Source organism: Vulpes vulpes, chromosome 15, assembly GCF_048418805.1.
Source record: "Vulpes vulpes isolate BD-2025 chromosome 15, VulVul3, whole genome shotgun sequence".
In the NCBI taxonomy this organism is placed as follows: domain Eukaryota; kingdom Metazoa; phylum Chordata; class Mammalia; order Carnivora; family Canidae; genus Vulpes; species Vulpes vulpes.
The window spans coordinates 49,533,615-49,549,194 of record NC_132794.1 but is presented as its reverse complement, the minus strand read 5'-3'; the positions used below and the strand labels follow the sequence as shown (position 1 = coordinate 49,549,194).

Sequence of the window (15,580 nt, the reverse complement as noted above, 5' to 3'; positions counted from 1 at the left end):
TCATGGTGAATAATCTTCTTAATGTACTGTTGGATCCTATTGGCTAGTATCTGTTGAGAATTTTTGCATCCATGTTCATCAGGGATATTGGTCTGTAATTCTCCTTTTTGGTGGGGTCTTTGTCTGGTTTTGGAATTAAGGTGATGCTGGCCTCATAGAACGAATTTGGAAGTACTCCATCTCTTTCTATCGTTCCAAACAGCCTTAGTAGAATAGGTATGGTTTCTTCTTTAAGTGTTTGAACGAATTTCCCAGGGAAGCCATCTGGCCCTGGACTTTTGTGTCTTGGGAGGTTTTTGATGACGGCTGCAATTTCCTCCCTGGTTATTGGCCTGTTCAGGTTTTCTGTTTCTTCCGTTCCAGTTTTGGTAGTTTGTGGCTTTCCAGGAATGCATCCATTTCTTCTAGATTGCCTAATTTATTGGCATATAGCTGTTCATAATATGTTTTTAAAATCGTTTGTATTTCCTTGGTGTTGGTAGTGATCTCTCCTTTCTCGTTCATGATTTTATTAATTTGAGTCTTCTCTCTCTTCTTTTTAATAAGGCTGGCTAATGGTTTATCTATCTTATTAATTCTTTCAAAGAACCAACTCCTGGTTCTGTTGATCTGTTCCTCAGTTCTTCTGGTCTCGATTTCGTTGAGTTCTGCTCGAATCTTTATTAACTCTATTCTTCTGCTGGGTGTAGGATCTATTTGCTGTTTTTTCTCTAGCTCCTTTATGTGTAAGGTTAGCTTTTGTATTTGAGTTCTTTCCAGTTTTTGAATGGATGCTTGTATTGCGATGTATTTCCCCCTTAGGACTGCTTTTGATGCATCCCAAAGATTTTGAACGGTTGTATCTTCATTCTCATTAGTTTCCATGAATCTTTTTAATTCTTCCTTAATTTCCTGGTTGACCCATCTTTTAGCCGGATGGTCCTTAACCTCCACGTGTTTGAGGTCCTTCGAAACTTCTTGTTGTGATTTAGTTCTAATTTCAAGGCATTATGGTCTGAGAATATGCAGGGGACGATCCCAATCTTTTGGTATCGGTTCAGACCCGATTGTGACCCAGTATGTGGTCTATTCTGGAGAAAGTTCCATGTGCACTTGAGAAGAATGTGTATTCAGTTGAGTTTGGATGTAAAGTTCTGTAGATATCTGTGAAATCCATCTGGTCCAGTGTATCATTTAAAGCTCTCGTTTCTTTGGAGATGTCGTGCTTAGAAGACCTATCGAGGATAGAAGGAGCTAGATTGAAGTCACCAAGTATAAGTATATTATTATCTAAGTATTTCTTCACTTTGGTTATTAATTGATTTATATATTTGGCAGCTCCCACATTCGGAGCATATATATTGAGGATTGTTAAGTCCTCTTGTTGGATAGATCCTTTGAGTATGATATAGTGTCCCTCTTCATCTCTCACTACAGTCTTCGGGGTAAATTTTAGTTTATCTGATATAAGGATGGCTACCCCTGCTTTCTTTTGAGGACCATTTGAATGGTAAAAGGTTCTCCAGCCTTTTATTTTCAGGCTGTAGGTGTCCTCCTGTCTAAAATGAGTGTCTTGTAGACAGCAAATAGATGGGTCCTGCTTTTTTATCCAGTCTGAAACCCTGCGCCTTTTGATGGGGTCATTAAGCCCGTTCACGTTCAGAGTTACTATTGACAGGTATGAGTTTAGTGTCATCATGATATCTATTCAGTCCTTTTTTTTGTGGATTGTTCCACTGAACTTCTTCTTAAAGGGGAATTTTAAGAGTCCCCCTTAAAATTTAAAATTTCTTGCAGAGCTGGTTTGGAGGTCACATATTCTTTTAGTTCCTGCCTGTCTTGGAAGCTCTTTATCTCTCCTTCCATTTTGAATGAGAGCCTTGCTGGATAAAGTATTCTTGGTTGCATGTTCTTCTCATTTAGGACGCTGAATATATCCTGCCAGCCCTTTCTGGCCTGCCAGGTCTCTGTGGAGAGGTCTGCTGTTACCCTAATACTCCTCCCCATAAAGGTCAGGGATTTCTTGTCTCTTGCTGCTTTAAGGATCTTCTCTTTATCTTTGGAATTTGCAGGCTTCACTATTAAACGTCGAGGTGTTGAACGGTTTTTATTGATTTTAGGGTGAGGGGTCTCTCTGTCTCCTGGATCTGAATGCCTGTTTCCCTTCCCAGATTAGGAAAGTTTTCAGCTATGATTTGTTCAAATACATATTCTGGCCCTCTGGCCCTTTCTGCGCCCTCGGGAACCCCAGTTAAACATAGGTTCTTCTTCCTCAGGCTGTCGTTGATTTCTCTTTATCTTCATGGTCTTTTAATCGTCTGTCTCTTTTTTCCTCAGTCTCCCTCTTTGCCATCAACTTGTCTTCTATGTCACTCACTCGTTCTTCCACCTCGTTAACCTTCGTCGTTAGGACTTCTAGTTTGGATTGCATCTCATTCAATTGATTTTTAATTTCTGCCTGATTGGATCTAAATTCTGCAGTCATGAAGTCTCTTGAGTCCTTTATGCTTTTTTCTAGAGCCACCAGTAGCTGTATAATAATGCTTCTGAATTGGCTTTCTGACATTGAATTGTAACCCAAATTTTGTAACTCTGTGGGAGAGAGGACTGTTTCTGATTCTTTCTTTTGAGGTGAGGTTTTCCTTCTAGTCATTTTGCTCAGTGCAGAGTGGCCAAAAACAAGTTGTTTTGGGAAAAGGAGAAAAAGAGAGGAGAGAAAGGAGAGAAAAGAAAAAATAAAAAAGGAAGAAAAAAAGAAAAAAAAGAAGAAAAAGAAAGGAAAAAAAGGGGGTGGGGGAAGCAAACAAATCAAAAAGCGAAAACAACAACAACAACAACAACAACCACAACAACAAAAACCACACAGGGGAGTATCTTCTGATTCTGTATACTTTAAGTCCCTTGACTTCCCCTGGAACTTGTCTGTCTAGCTGGTCTTCTGGGGGAGGGGCCTGCTGTGCTGATTTTCAGGTGTTAGCACTTGGGGGAGCTGCTCTGCCCCATGCCTGGTGCAGGGCTCTGTGAGGGCTGTTTACCCTGTGAGGCCCCAGGAGGCACAACCCCAGTGGGGGCAGCAAGCTCTGGAGCCCTGGAGTCAGCCCCTGCAGTAACTCCGGAGCTCTCGGTCTGCAGGGCCTGGAGGCTCCGGGGCGGGGCCGCTGATCTGCTCTTGGGACAGGAGTGTCCTTGCTGTCCTGTGTCATCAATCCTCTGCCTGTCCCGGGGGGAGGCCGGATCCTGGGCTGTGTCCCGGCGCCCTGTGCTCCGGGGCCTGCGCTGTTGGATTCGCTCCCGTCCCGCAGCCCCCTCCGCGGAGCCGCCGCCCGAGCCCCCTCCGAGCTGCTCCGGGTCCCGCCGTGCGCGCTGCAGCCCTTAGGGAGCTCGGCGCACTCTCCTGGGGCGCAGGTGCCTGTTAGTGTCCCAGGGAGCCCGAGGGCATCCCCGCCCTCCTGGGTCCTGCTCCAACTCCCTGCGGGTCCGTTTCCGCCCGGGAAGGTTGGTGCAGCTCCTGCTCCTCTGGGACGGGCTCTCCTGTCCTGGGGACACTCGCCCCGGCCTCAGCCCGGCTCCTCGCGGGGCCCCTCCCCCTTGGATGCCTTTTGTTTCATTCCTTTTTTCCGTCTTCCTACCTTAATAGAAGCGCGAACTCTTCTCACTGTAGCGTTCCAACTGTTCTCTCTTTAAATCTCAGACCGAATTCGTAGATTTTCAGGATGATTTGAAGGTTATCTAGGTAATTTGGTGGGGACAGGTGACCTGGGGACCCTACTCTTCAGCCATCTTGCCCCTCCTTTCCTATTTTATTTTTTATTTTTGGGTTACTTGAATCTGGTTCCAAACAGGGTTCCACACATTGCATTTGGTGGATATAATTCTTAAACCTCTTTTTACTCTGTAGGTTCCCTCTTTATTTTTTTTCTTACAGTTTTTTGTTGTTGTTGTTGTTGTTCATATTGACATCGATAAAAATGGAATCATTTGTCATGAAGTTCTCATATTCTGGAGTTAGCTGTTTGTCTCCCTCCTTGTTTAACATATTCTTCTATCCCCTGAATTTTCTGTAAACTGGTCATTAGATCTTGTGTTTTAATTAGCCAGAGTGCTTCAGAGGTGAGTAGTATGTTTCCTGTTGCATCACATAGGAAGGCAATATCTGGGTTGTATCTTATTAGTATTGTTAGGATTGATCAGTGAGATTCAGGGATGGTCAGCCTGATGCGTCCTTTATAGAGTTCCCAGTGGTTTTTCTCCTAGATTTTATCAACTCATTAGTAACCATTGCCTAGATCCTTCATTGGGGAGGATGTATAAACTTCATTGGGGTTGCAAGTGTACTATTCTAATTCTATCAGTTTTTCTTAATTTATTAGCTAGAATAATTCTCCAAAGAAGCACCCCACCAACTATTAGGTTACTTGAGATATATTTTATACAGGAAGAGTAGGAATAATACTTGATTCTTTTCTTCTATTTACTAATTTTCAGAATAATGAGTTGGTTCCCTAATATATTCCAAAGAGGACCTAATAACCTTTCTCTTTAAAAAAATATAAATATGGGATGCCTGGGTGGCTCAGCGGTTGAGCATCTGCCTTTGGCTCAGGGCGTGATCCTGGACTCGTGGGATCGAGTGCCACATCAGGCTCCTTGTGTGGAGCCTGCTTCTCCCTCTGCCTGTGTCTCTACCTCTCTCTGTGTCATGAATATATACATAAAATCTTAAGTAAATAAATAAATAAGTTAATGGATTTAACATATTTTATAACTCTCAATTATTACAGTTGTTTTTCTTTTTAATTGTCCATCTTTGGCCAACAAAATCTCTCTCAGGTTTGATGATAAGACTAGACTGCAGCAGTCTTTGATAACATCGTTACTTTCTGGTCCAACACCATGTACCAAGCTCATTCTGTCTGTTTCATGCTTCAGAGCTGGAATCAGCCATTTGTCCATTAAGCCCTGATTCCTCTTCATGGGAAATGGTATTTAGAGACTGTAATCTCTAGAGGCTATGGGTGTCTCTTGCAACTGGGTTGATCATTGGTTTAAATTAATTTCTAGTGGATGGGTTCAAGATATACATTTTTTAAAAGAGAAAATAGATCATGGTTCATGTTGATATTTCCAATTCAAATTTGTGATAATAGGATTGCTAACAACTTCTTTTATTTTACATTTTTATCTCTTTGCTCCTATGTGCTTTTTGATACACATACATAAGATGATACTGGGATTACATGAAAATAATCCTATATATATATATATATATATATATATATATATATATATATATCATGATATATATATGGAGGGAAAAGGGTGAGTGTTGCAGGGGAGTGGGAGGGATGAATAACAGGTGAAATAAGATTGGCTGTGAATTGATGATTGTTAATTCTTGGTAATGAGTGGGTATATGAGGGTTCATTATATTATTTTATTTTTTTAAAGATTTTATTTATTTATTCATGAGAGACACACAGAGAGAGAGGCAGAGACAGAGGCAGAGGGAGAAGCAAGCTCCATGCAGGGAACCTGATGCGGAACTTGATCCCGGAACTCCAGGATCACACCCTGGGCTGATGGCAGGCGCTAAATCACTGAGCCATCCAGGGGTCCCCTATTATTTTAAATGTATTTCATATTTTTAATAGTAAAATCCACTTGCATTTTTATTGGGATCATATTAAATTTATAGAATTACTTAGGGCAAAATGCATTTGCTTTTTCCATTCAACAATATTTGTTCTGTGTTATTATGAATAAATATTTTTTTGTATGTGGTTGCATACCAGTCAGATGAGTATACCACGATTTATTTATTGTTATATAGATTTTTTTCAATTTTTCTTTGTAATGGATAATAACTACTTTTAGTTTATACTCTGAAGTATAATTTGGTGGCTAAAACGTACATGTATTTACCATGTTAATAACTTTTCCCCATACTCTTGTTAGCCTTATGTTTTATCTTTTTGGATTTTGTTAATTGATACCTTAGATTCACATTTTAAATGATTTGAAATTTTAGAATTATTATTAATAGAAATCGGATTAATTGATTTTTTTTCAAAAGGCTTTATAATGAGGGAAGTAGTTTACAAATAAAGTTGTAGTGTTTCCTAGATGTATGTTTTGAAATCAAAATATTGATTTCTGAGAAAAAAATTATTGGAATGCTAATAAAAGTTATTAGGTACTGTCATGGGATTGTAAAATTTGTTATTCTAGATTATCACTTTGCATTTGCTGAGATGTAGAACTGTCCTAACATTCAAAAATAATCATAAAGTTAACTGCCAATTTATGCTGTGAGAAACCTGCATTTTTAAAGAAGATATGAAGTATGAAAGATTCCTGATTCCCCTGTAATTTTTCAATTCTTCAATTACTTGAGTGCTATTTAGTATTTTATTTTAAATGGTACTGAAGAAATTTAAGAATTTATTAGTTTTTCAAAAGTAAATCCGTTGTCTTTAGTTGAGGTGATGGTACAAATGGTATTAATCCCAAACATACACTACAAAATTTTGGGAATAGAGAGATTGGGATATTTAAATTCTCTTGTAATGGAGGAGCCAGTTTTTATTCTTTGGGCTGCAGAACTGCAGCATCGTAGCCCTGCTCTTCTCATTAAATTACTCATTTGTTACCTAGGCAACAAAGAACTTTTTGGATGGAGCAGCACTGTTAAGGAAAAAAACAACTTTGAATTAAAACAGGTTTAGATTTGAAAAACAACTTTACCTTAATAGGTTAACATTGTTTCAACTTTCTGAGCCTCACTTTCGTCATCTGCAATCTCTTCTGTTTTAGAGTGCTGTGAAGATTAAATGCAATGATAAATGTAACATCTATTTCATTACTTTTACCTATTGCTTTCATTACTTTTACCTATTGCTATAAGTAATTGAGTTTGTTTCATGTCATTTTTTTATAATAACAATAATTAGCATTTATTGAATACTTATTGTATGCCAGACAGTATGTTAAACACTTTACATGGATCTTGTTTAATCCTCACAAAACATTGTGAGGTAGGTATCATTGGCCTCATTTTATAAGGAAACCCTGACACAGAAAAATTAAGTAGTTTATATAGGAATATGTTAGGCAGTTATGAGGAATTACTGCTCTTGGTACATGTATTTTCTTATTTGTTTATTTATTTTTATTATTTTTAAAGATTTTATTCATTTATTCACGAGAGACACACAGAGAGAGGCAGAGACATAGAGGGAGAAGCAGGCTCTGTGCAGGAAGCCCGATGTGGAACTTGATCCCAAGACTCCAGGATCATGTGCTGATTCGAAGGCAAACGCTTAACTGCTGAGCCACCCAGGCATCCATATTTTCTAAACTTTTAAATAATCAAGAATATATTTTGTTATGACATGAAAGATAAGGGGAAACACAATGACTCAAAAATATAATATGTTCAGAAACTTGTGGTTATTCTTATATTTGTCTGAAACATTCATGTATTAGATTAATGGAATCTTTTCTCTTGAATGAGAGGATCACGATTTGGGTAAAATCCTTGCTCTTTCTGTGAAAATACTTTTTACAAAGATTTATTTATTTGAGAGAGAGCATAAGCGCTGGCAGGGGAGCAGTGGGAGAGAAAATCCCAAGCAGACTCCCTGCCAAGTGCGGACCCAGCCTGGCTGGTTCCCACAACCTCAAGACCACAACCTGAGTGGAAACCAAGAGTTGGATACTCAACCAACGGAGCCACCCAGGTGCACCTGTCAAAACATTTTTATTAGTAAGTGAGTAACTCCTCAGTCTTCTCGTATAACACAGTACTTATTTGAAAGTGCTTATTTGGTTTCCACAGGGTCGGAATCTGGCAGATCTACGCCGTAGCCAGTCCCGGGGCACATTCACCATTAGCACTACTCTTCGGTTGGGTAGGCAGATTCTGGAGTCTATTGAGAGCATCCATTCTGTGGGATTCTTGCATCGAGACATCAAACCGGTAAGGGGCCTTTTCAAGTCCAAGCACAGAACGAGTTTGCTTTGTACTCTTAATCTGATGATGGGACACAATAAATTATAAATGTAGCTTTCTATATTTGCTTTCTGTTTTAATATGAGGTAATATTTTAATTTCTGTAACTAGATGCAAAATGTAACTTCTTTATTTAAAAAAAAATTATTACAAACTACAACCTAATATTCAAGACCTTTTCTCATACAATGAAAATGTTGCTCCTAGCCAAATTAAAAATTATTAATGCTTGACTATTATTATTATATGTGTTAACATTCTTAGTTACTTAGCCTTATACCTAAATTGGTATTCTTTAGATTTCTTTTTCCTGATACTAGGTAAAAATATATACATATGTTGCTTTTAGATATATACATAGTGTTTTCTAACCCCAATCTCAAGTGACAAATTGTACTTGCAAGAAACCATCAGTTGTGAAAGACCTTATGTTTTCTTCTGAGTGCTACAGTGGCAATATATAGTATTTTTTTCTATTCTGTTTTTTCTTAGAAATTGTCATTTCCATAACTGAAATGTTTTTATTTTTACTTCTTGATTTTTTTTTTATTGCTTACAAGGGGGAAATGATCCATTTCTGATATACTGTATTTACTATAAATATATCATGTGTTGGTTGGTGCAGTTGAAAATTACACCCATCTGTTGCTACATGATTTCTCAAATTAAATAGTTTACATGAAAATGCCAACTAAAATTAACATTAGTGGAGTCAGACTTAATGTAATGTAGATTTCTCTTGCTCTTAATTCTGTGCCAAACTAAATGTCACTACTTGAGAAGCATGGTGACTGAAGACTTCCATTTTCATCTGAAAGCTCCCTAAGTAGAACAGTATTTTAAAATAAAAGCTATAATTCTGTAGCAATTTCCTTTTTCCTTTATAAATTCTCTTTTTACACACATCTTTGCAAGTCTGTGCTCATTTAGCATTACATTTACTTTTTTTAGGGGAAGAATGCAAAGTGTATTTTCCAAAAGTTTGTTTTTAAATGTTTCCTTAAATTGAATTTTAATTTTTGTACTTAGTGAAATTCAGCTTTATGATGCTTATAGGAAATTCATTTATTTCTAGCTATGTATTCAATTTTGCTCACTCCTAGTTCCTCCCATTTTAAAGAGGAAGAATTGGGCTGTCTTCAAAGCACTGACTTAGACTAGTATTTCAAGGAACTTGGAGTTCCATTTAAGTCAGGGTTGTTGTATGTAACTTTACAGCATCACTTAAATTCTTCATTCCTCAAAGTTACTTGATCCTAGGCATTAAAAGGACCCACAACGAGATTATGTATTAATACCCAGTAAACATCACTGATTAGAATAGTTTATTTGAGACATATGTACTATATAGAGTTTGAATAGAAAAGTTAAAATATAGGAAGTATAGATGTAAGGACTAAATATTATAAAAATATGTATATTTTCCTTCTTTGCTTTTCTAGTCGAACTTCGCCATGGGTCGCTTTCCTAGTACGTGTAGGAAATGTTACATGCTTGATTTTGGCTTGGCTCGACAATTTACCAATTCCTGTGGTGACGTCAGACCAGTAAGATTTTTCATATTATTATTAAATATTTGAGAAATAACCTGTTATTTATAGTATCACTTTAAAAAAAAGAAATATAATTATGTATAGAATGGGTTTCATCATTCAAGAAGTAGCATATAGATTTTGTGATTAAAATATAGGATAGAATTAATTTTATTATTTAAAGTTGTAGCTTTTATTTTTTTTTATTTTTTATTTTTTTAATTTATTTATGATAGTCACACACACACACAGAGAGAGAAAGAGAGAGAGAGAGAGAGAGAGAGAGAGGCAGAGACACAGGCAGAGGGAGAAGCAGGCTCCATGCAGGGAGCCTGATGTGGGATTCGATCCCGTGTCTCCAGGATCGCGCCCTGGGCCAAAGGCAGGCGCCAAACCGCTGCACCACCCAGGGATCCCCGAAAGTTGTAGCTTTTAAAAAAAGTACATTAGACACAAATTTAGAGTGGATTTGTAGTAAAAACACACAATGGCCCTTTAGGATCAGTGGTCTTTTTTGAAGTCTGAGGCTCTTTCTATAAGCCTACAATTCTATTTTAGTTGTTGTATATCTCATATCCAGAATTTCTATTTGGTTTTTTAAAAAATTTCTTTTTATTGATACTCTCTATTTGATATGATATTGTCATTCTTTCCTTATGTCTTTAATCAAGCTCTCCTTTGGTTCTGTGAACATATTTATGATGGCTACTTTGAAATCTTTTCTTCTTAAATCAACATCTAGTCACTGTCACAGGCAGTTTCTGTTGCCTCTCTCCGACTCCCACCCCCATGTACGGGTCATACTTTCCTGTTTCTTTGAGTCTTTATAATTTTTTTGTGGAAGACCAGACATTTTAGGATATAGCAGTTGTAGACACTGGTCCTCCTTTCCAGGACTTGTTATCATTATTTACTCATTTATTTGTTTAATGACTGAACTGGATTTGTTTTAGTGAATGCTGTTCCCCCTGCCACCCTCACCTTCCCTTCCCCAGCACATAGTATTAAGTCTCTGTTGTTGCTCCTGGGGCAGTCTGCCTTCAGTCACCCTGGAATGACAGTTGTAATGGTGGGGCTCTCTTCTACACTTTCCCTCACCCCCTCACCGTGCCTAGTTTTTAAGCTCCAGTAATTGCTGGCTGTTGCTCTGTTGTTTACAATAGTGCTCTGGGGCATAAATTCCTTGACAAACTAATCTAATCCAGTTTCTGAGGTTGGAGTTTATATTTGTCTGACCTCAGGAGGCCTCTTCCCAGATGGCTTATTACCCTGGTTCTCTCTTACCTGGCCAGCCTATAGTCTTGGTTTTACTTTCATTAGATCCATGAATCTCCTTCCATTTCCCTATACCACAATCCTAGTTTTGAAAAATACTTTAAATTCATTATTTTAAAAAATACTTAAATTCAATTTGCCAACAAAAAAATGCTTTGAGTTTAAACTTTACTGTTGCAAATGAGATAAATTCCTTTGGGAAGAGATTAGGTGGTATCTTTTTTAATGGCCTTTCTCCTGCTCCAAGGCAAAATCTCTGAGCCAGGGCTCTAAAGTTGGGATGAAGACTATGATAAGCTTTGGAATGACATCCTCATTTTTAGGAACTAAGATGGGGGCAGTAGGTGGAGATCTCTTAATTTATGTCTTCTGGCATGGAAGCATTGCCTCTTGAGCTGGGGAAGGACTTTTGGGGCCCCAGTATTATCAGCACATACCCAAGGTAGGGCCTCCATTCCATGAGTGGAGGCTGGGTGCAAGAAAGGAACTTGGCTGAAGAAAGAAAGGCTGGGTGCAAGAAAGGAACCCATGACTTAGTGTCCTCAGCAACAGATAGCTGGAAGAACCTCAGAAATGCTGAAGTCCTGCTTCTATGGGAAGAAAACCCTCCTGCTGGGAACTGGGGAATGAGCGAGTCCTATGTCCTTGGTTGCACCCTCTCTACTCATACTACAGTTCAGTTCTTCTAATGCCTCCTTTTTACCTTTAATTTTGTTTTAAATTGGTACTGACAGTGATTTTCGTTTTCTCACAAATCAGTTGCACAGAATTTGGAATACTGATTTTGAGTGAGATAAGTATATAATAATAGAGTTGTATACATAAATGTAAATTATATTTAAAGTATTGGCACATGAGATTTTAGGTGCCTAAAAATTGTGAGAGAATCTTTTTGATTCTAGTGAAAGTCTTGCATCAGCAGATACCAAAGCAGGTAAAGAATTTAGGTTCTGTGTAGCTTGCTAGATTTGAATGTTCCTGGAATCCCATTTCTTTTCCAGATATCTTTTTTTCTTAAGTTTTTAGATTATTACCAGGTTATTGTGTATTCACACACATAACTGATATTTAATGAGTGCATAATATGTGTGAGGCATAGATCTAGGTGCTGGGAGTATAGTGGTGAACAAGCAGACCAAAATGAGGCTTTTATAGAAGTTCTGTTATCTTGGAGAAGACAGATAAAAACCAAATACATAATTTACATAGTGGTATATGCTATGAATAAACACAAAGCAATGTATTGACATAGAAAGTGATAGGCAGTGAGGATGGGAGATATTTTAGTACCCCCTCCCCCACACAGACTATTTTAGAAGTATTAGTTAAAAAAGACTTCACTGAGTTGAGAGTTAAATGAAGTTTGAGAACAAGCCATATGAATATCTGGAAAGGAAGTGTTCCAAGCAAAGGGAACAGCAAGTTCAAAGGTCCTGAGGCGTAGTAAGTTTGGTGTGTTCAAGAAAAAGCAGGGAGGCTACTGTGGCTATAGCACAACATAACGTAGTATGATGAGGAGTTAAGTGAAGAGAGAGGTTTCAGAGGTTGGTTGGCCCTAGATTATGTATGATTTTGCAGAGAGATTTATTCTACATATGGTAGGAAGCCTTTGGAAAAATTTGAGTAGGGTTGTTACATAATCTGTTACATGATCTGTCAATAAGCTGATTACATAATGGAATTATATACAGAAGTAGATTATATTTAAAACATAGCCATAGGAGAATTTCAGTGCCTAGAAATTGTAGGGAGACTATCTTCAGTTTTATCAGTATTCTTGTGTTAATTAGTAGCCATGCAAAAGGAACTTAGGTACTTAGTTTATTTGAATATATTTCTGGAATCCCGTTTCTATTCTAAAGAACAGTTTTTCATTTTTTAGAACATGTGTTGCTTTTTGTTTTGTTTTGTTTTGTTTTTAAAGTCACTCTGGCTGTGGAGGAGAGAATAAGAGTGGAATCAGGAAGTTACAAGTTAGAAGGCTAATGCCATGGGGCCAGTGGAATTTAGGATATTAGGGTACTCCAATGAAGGTGGTGAGAAATGGTTATATTTAGAATATATTTAAAGATTTAACAACACTTTCTTTTGGATTTGTTAATATTGAGATGTCAAGGAAAAAGAAGAGTCAAGAGTGACTCCTAAATTTTTGTCCTGAATGAATGGTCATGCCATTAACCTTGGTGGGGAAGAATGATGAAAAGTGGGATTTGATAAGGGAAAAGGGTTCTATTTCCTAGAAATTAATTTTGAGATACTTCTCAAATTCCAGATAGAAATAAGAAGGTGATCTGACATAGTAATATAGTAATATGTAGCTCAAAAGAGAGATCAGGACTGGAAATAGTATAAATTTAAGAATCATTTGATTGCGAGTGAAGGTATAGCCAAGGCACGTGGGTGCAAGAGTACCTGGCATTGGGGGTCCCAAACAAATGAGGTTTGGCTATGTGCCACTGAGAAAATCCAAAGGAAGAGAGATGAGTAGTGGTGAAACAAGAAAGGAATGTATTTCAATGAGGCCACCACCTGAAAGACAGTGGACTAAAAAAAAAAATAATAATAATAAATAAATAAAAAATCATTTGCTCCCAATATTTAAAAATAAATGATAATTTTAAAAAATGGAACTAGATTAGATCAGCTAGGGAGAATGTATAGCTAGATAAGAAAAGTGATTCATTTGGTTACTTTAACAACTGGATGATGGTTAGAAGAGAACTATGAGCTAGCTCAGAAGAGTGGGCAGGAGAATCAGCCAGTGAGGTAGGAGGAAAATCAAACTGTGGTATCTTGGGAGCTAAGTGAAGAAACTGCTTCAAGTATGTGGGTAGTTATCACCCATGTGATACTATCCTATCCTGGGTGCTAGAGATGATAGGTCAGATAAGGTGGGAACTGAGAACTGGCTTTCTGGGTTTGGCAAAGATGGAAGCTATTAGTGATTTTTCTTAAGAATGGTTTTGTAGAGCAATGAAAACCTAATTGGAGTGGGTTATAGAGAGAGATGGGAAGAAATAGAGAAAGGAAGTACAGACAACTCTCTTGAAGAGTTTTAGTTTTCTTTTTTTTTTTTTTTTTGAGTTTTAGTTTTCATTTCATTTATTATTATTTTTTTCTGTTTTTACTTTTATTTGTGTTTATTTTATGCAGAACTTACTCCCGGGCATAAGTTTTTGTTTCTTCAGTTTTTCTTGGGATGTCTTTTTCATCTGTGCAGCTTCCTCTTCTGGTTTAGGAACAGTCTGCTCTTTTTCAGTAAGAATCATCTCAGTATGGCAGAAAGAGCTCATTTTTGGGTTAATCTGACCATGAGCTCTGTAAATTTTACTCTGCATGTTGGGGGTGTTCGTTCACCTGGATGTGCTCAATGACCAGAGAATCCACATCTAAATCCTTAAGTTCAGCATTACTCTGTATTTTTAAGCACGTGCAGTAAAAGTTCCCCATTCTTTTTGGGCCACTGACCCGGTATCCAGCCCCACTGTTTGTCCTGGACATACCTACCAGTGTAGCAACAGCATGATACACATTGCTTCTGCAGTGTGACATCTTTCAGATATTTGGTGGCATTTCATGTGTGCATACCCTTGATGGCCTGCTCAGTTTCATGTGTGTTTCTAAAGTGAACAGGAAGATTAGAACCTCTTAATTTGCATGATTACATAGGGTTTTCTGGGTCAAGTAAATAGCGAACCATTTTCAGAGATCATCTTAGGCTGCTTATGGAAGAGCTGTTTTAGTTTATTAAATTTTTATTTATTTATTTTAGAGAGAGTGGAGAGCTTTTTTATTTATTTATTTTGGAGAGAGTGAGGAGCAGAGGGAAGAGGGATAAGCCCACTTCTTGCTGAGCACAGAGCTCCTCATCCCATGACCTTGAGATCATGACCTGAGCTGAAGTCAGGAGTTGGACAGTTCACCGAGAGCTGTTTTATTTGAAAGAAGATTGGTTAAACAGGAAGGAGTTGAAAGGGAAGTAAAATACTTCATTCCTTAGTTTATTCCGTCTTATTTTTTTATTTTTATTAATTTTTTTGAAGATTTATTCATGAGAGATAGAAGGAAGGAGACAGAGACAGGGAGAAGCAGGGCTCCTTGGGGAGCAGGGAGCCTGATGTGGGACTTGCTCCCAGAATTCTGGGAACACAACTTGAGCCAAAGGCAGGCTCTTTAATCGAATGAGCCACCCAGGTGCCCTTTCTCAGTGCAGAATGGTGCTGGAGGTTGAAGACAGAAGAGGACAAATGAAAGCTACCATGAAGAGGGAGAGGTGAGCCAGCTTCAGCAAAATAGATTGCTGGCCCCTGTGAAAGCTCATTTGAGTATTATGATAATTTAGGGTGAGATTGTCATTACAGTTGTATGTTTTTCTTTAGACACCTTTAAATGCTTGTTTAGAGGTGAAGTTTAGTCTAAGAGTTGGGTTTAACCTGGGTAAGGATCAGGTTAGCACTATGGAAGAGTGAGAGAAGAAATTTGTGAGAATGTTACTGTGGTTAAACATAGTTCAGTCTGTGTAAAGAATGAACTTTCCCTCTTTTTATATATCACTAGTTAGTTCCTTTTAGGATTTCAGTAGGATTTTCATAGTTTTCAATAAACCTCTAAAATCACAAATAAAATTAATTTCATACCTTTTGGATCATAATTATGATTGAAATAATTTCTCATATTGTTACTCTAATATAAAACCAAAAGTTGCCTTTGTAGATTTGTTTCATATTGTACAATTTTATTTACTCCCTTTAAGAAACTTGAATTGAATCACTTGTCTAGGTAT

At 37.6% G+C, this 15,580-nt stretch overlaps 1 protein-coding gene across 3 annotated transcripts in view; it reads left to right on the top strand.

Moving 5' to 3' along the window:
- TTBK2 (tau tubulin kinase 2) overlaps positions 1-15,580 on the top strand; it is a 181,525-nt gene that overhangs the window by 91,204 nt on the left and 74,741 nt on the right. For all 3 annotated transcript variants that reach the window (XM_072740624.1, XM_072740626.1, XM_072740625.1), the window contains 2 exons: positions 7,817-7,957; positions 9,433-9,537. In XM_072740624.1, the coding sequence (XP_072596725.1) occupies positions 7,817-7,957; positions 9,433-9,537 (246 nt within the window). The remainder of the gene's footprint in view (positions 1-7,816; positions 7,958-9,432; positions 9,538-15,580) is intronic.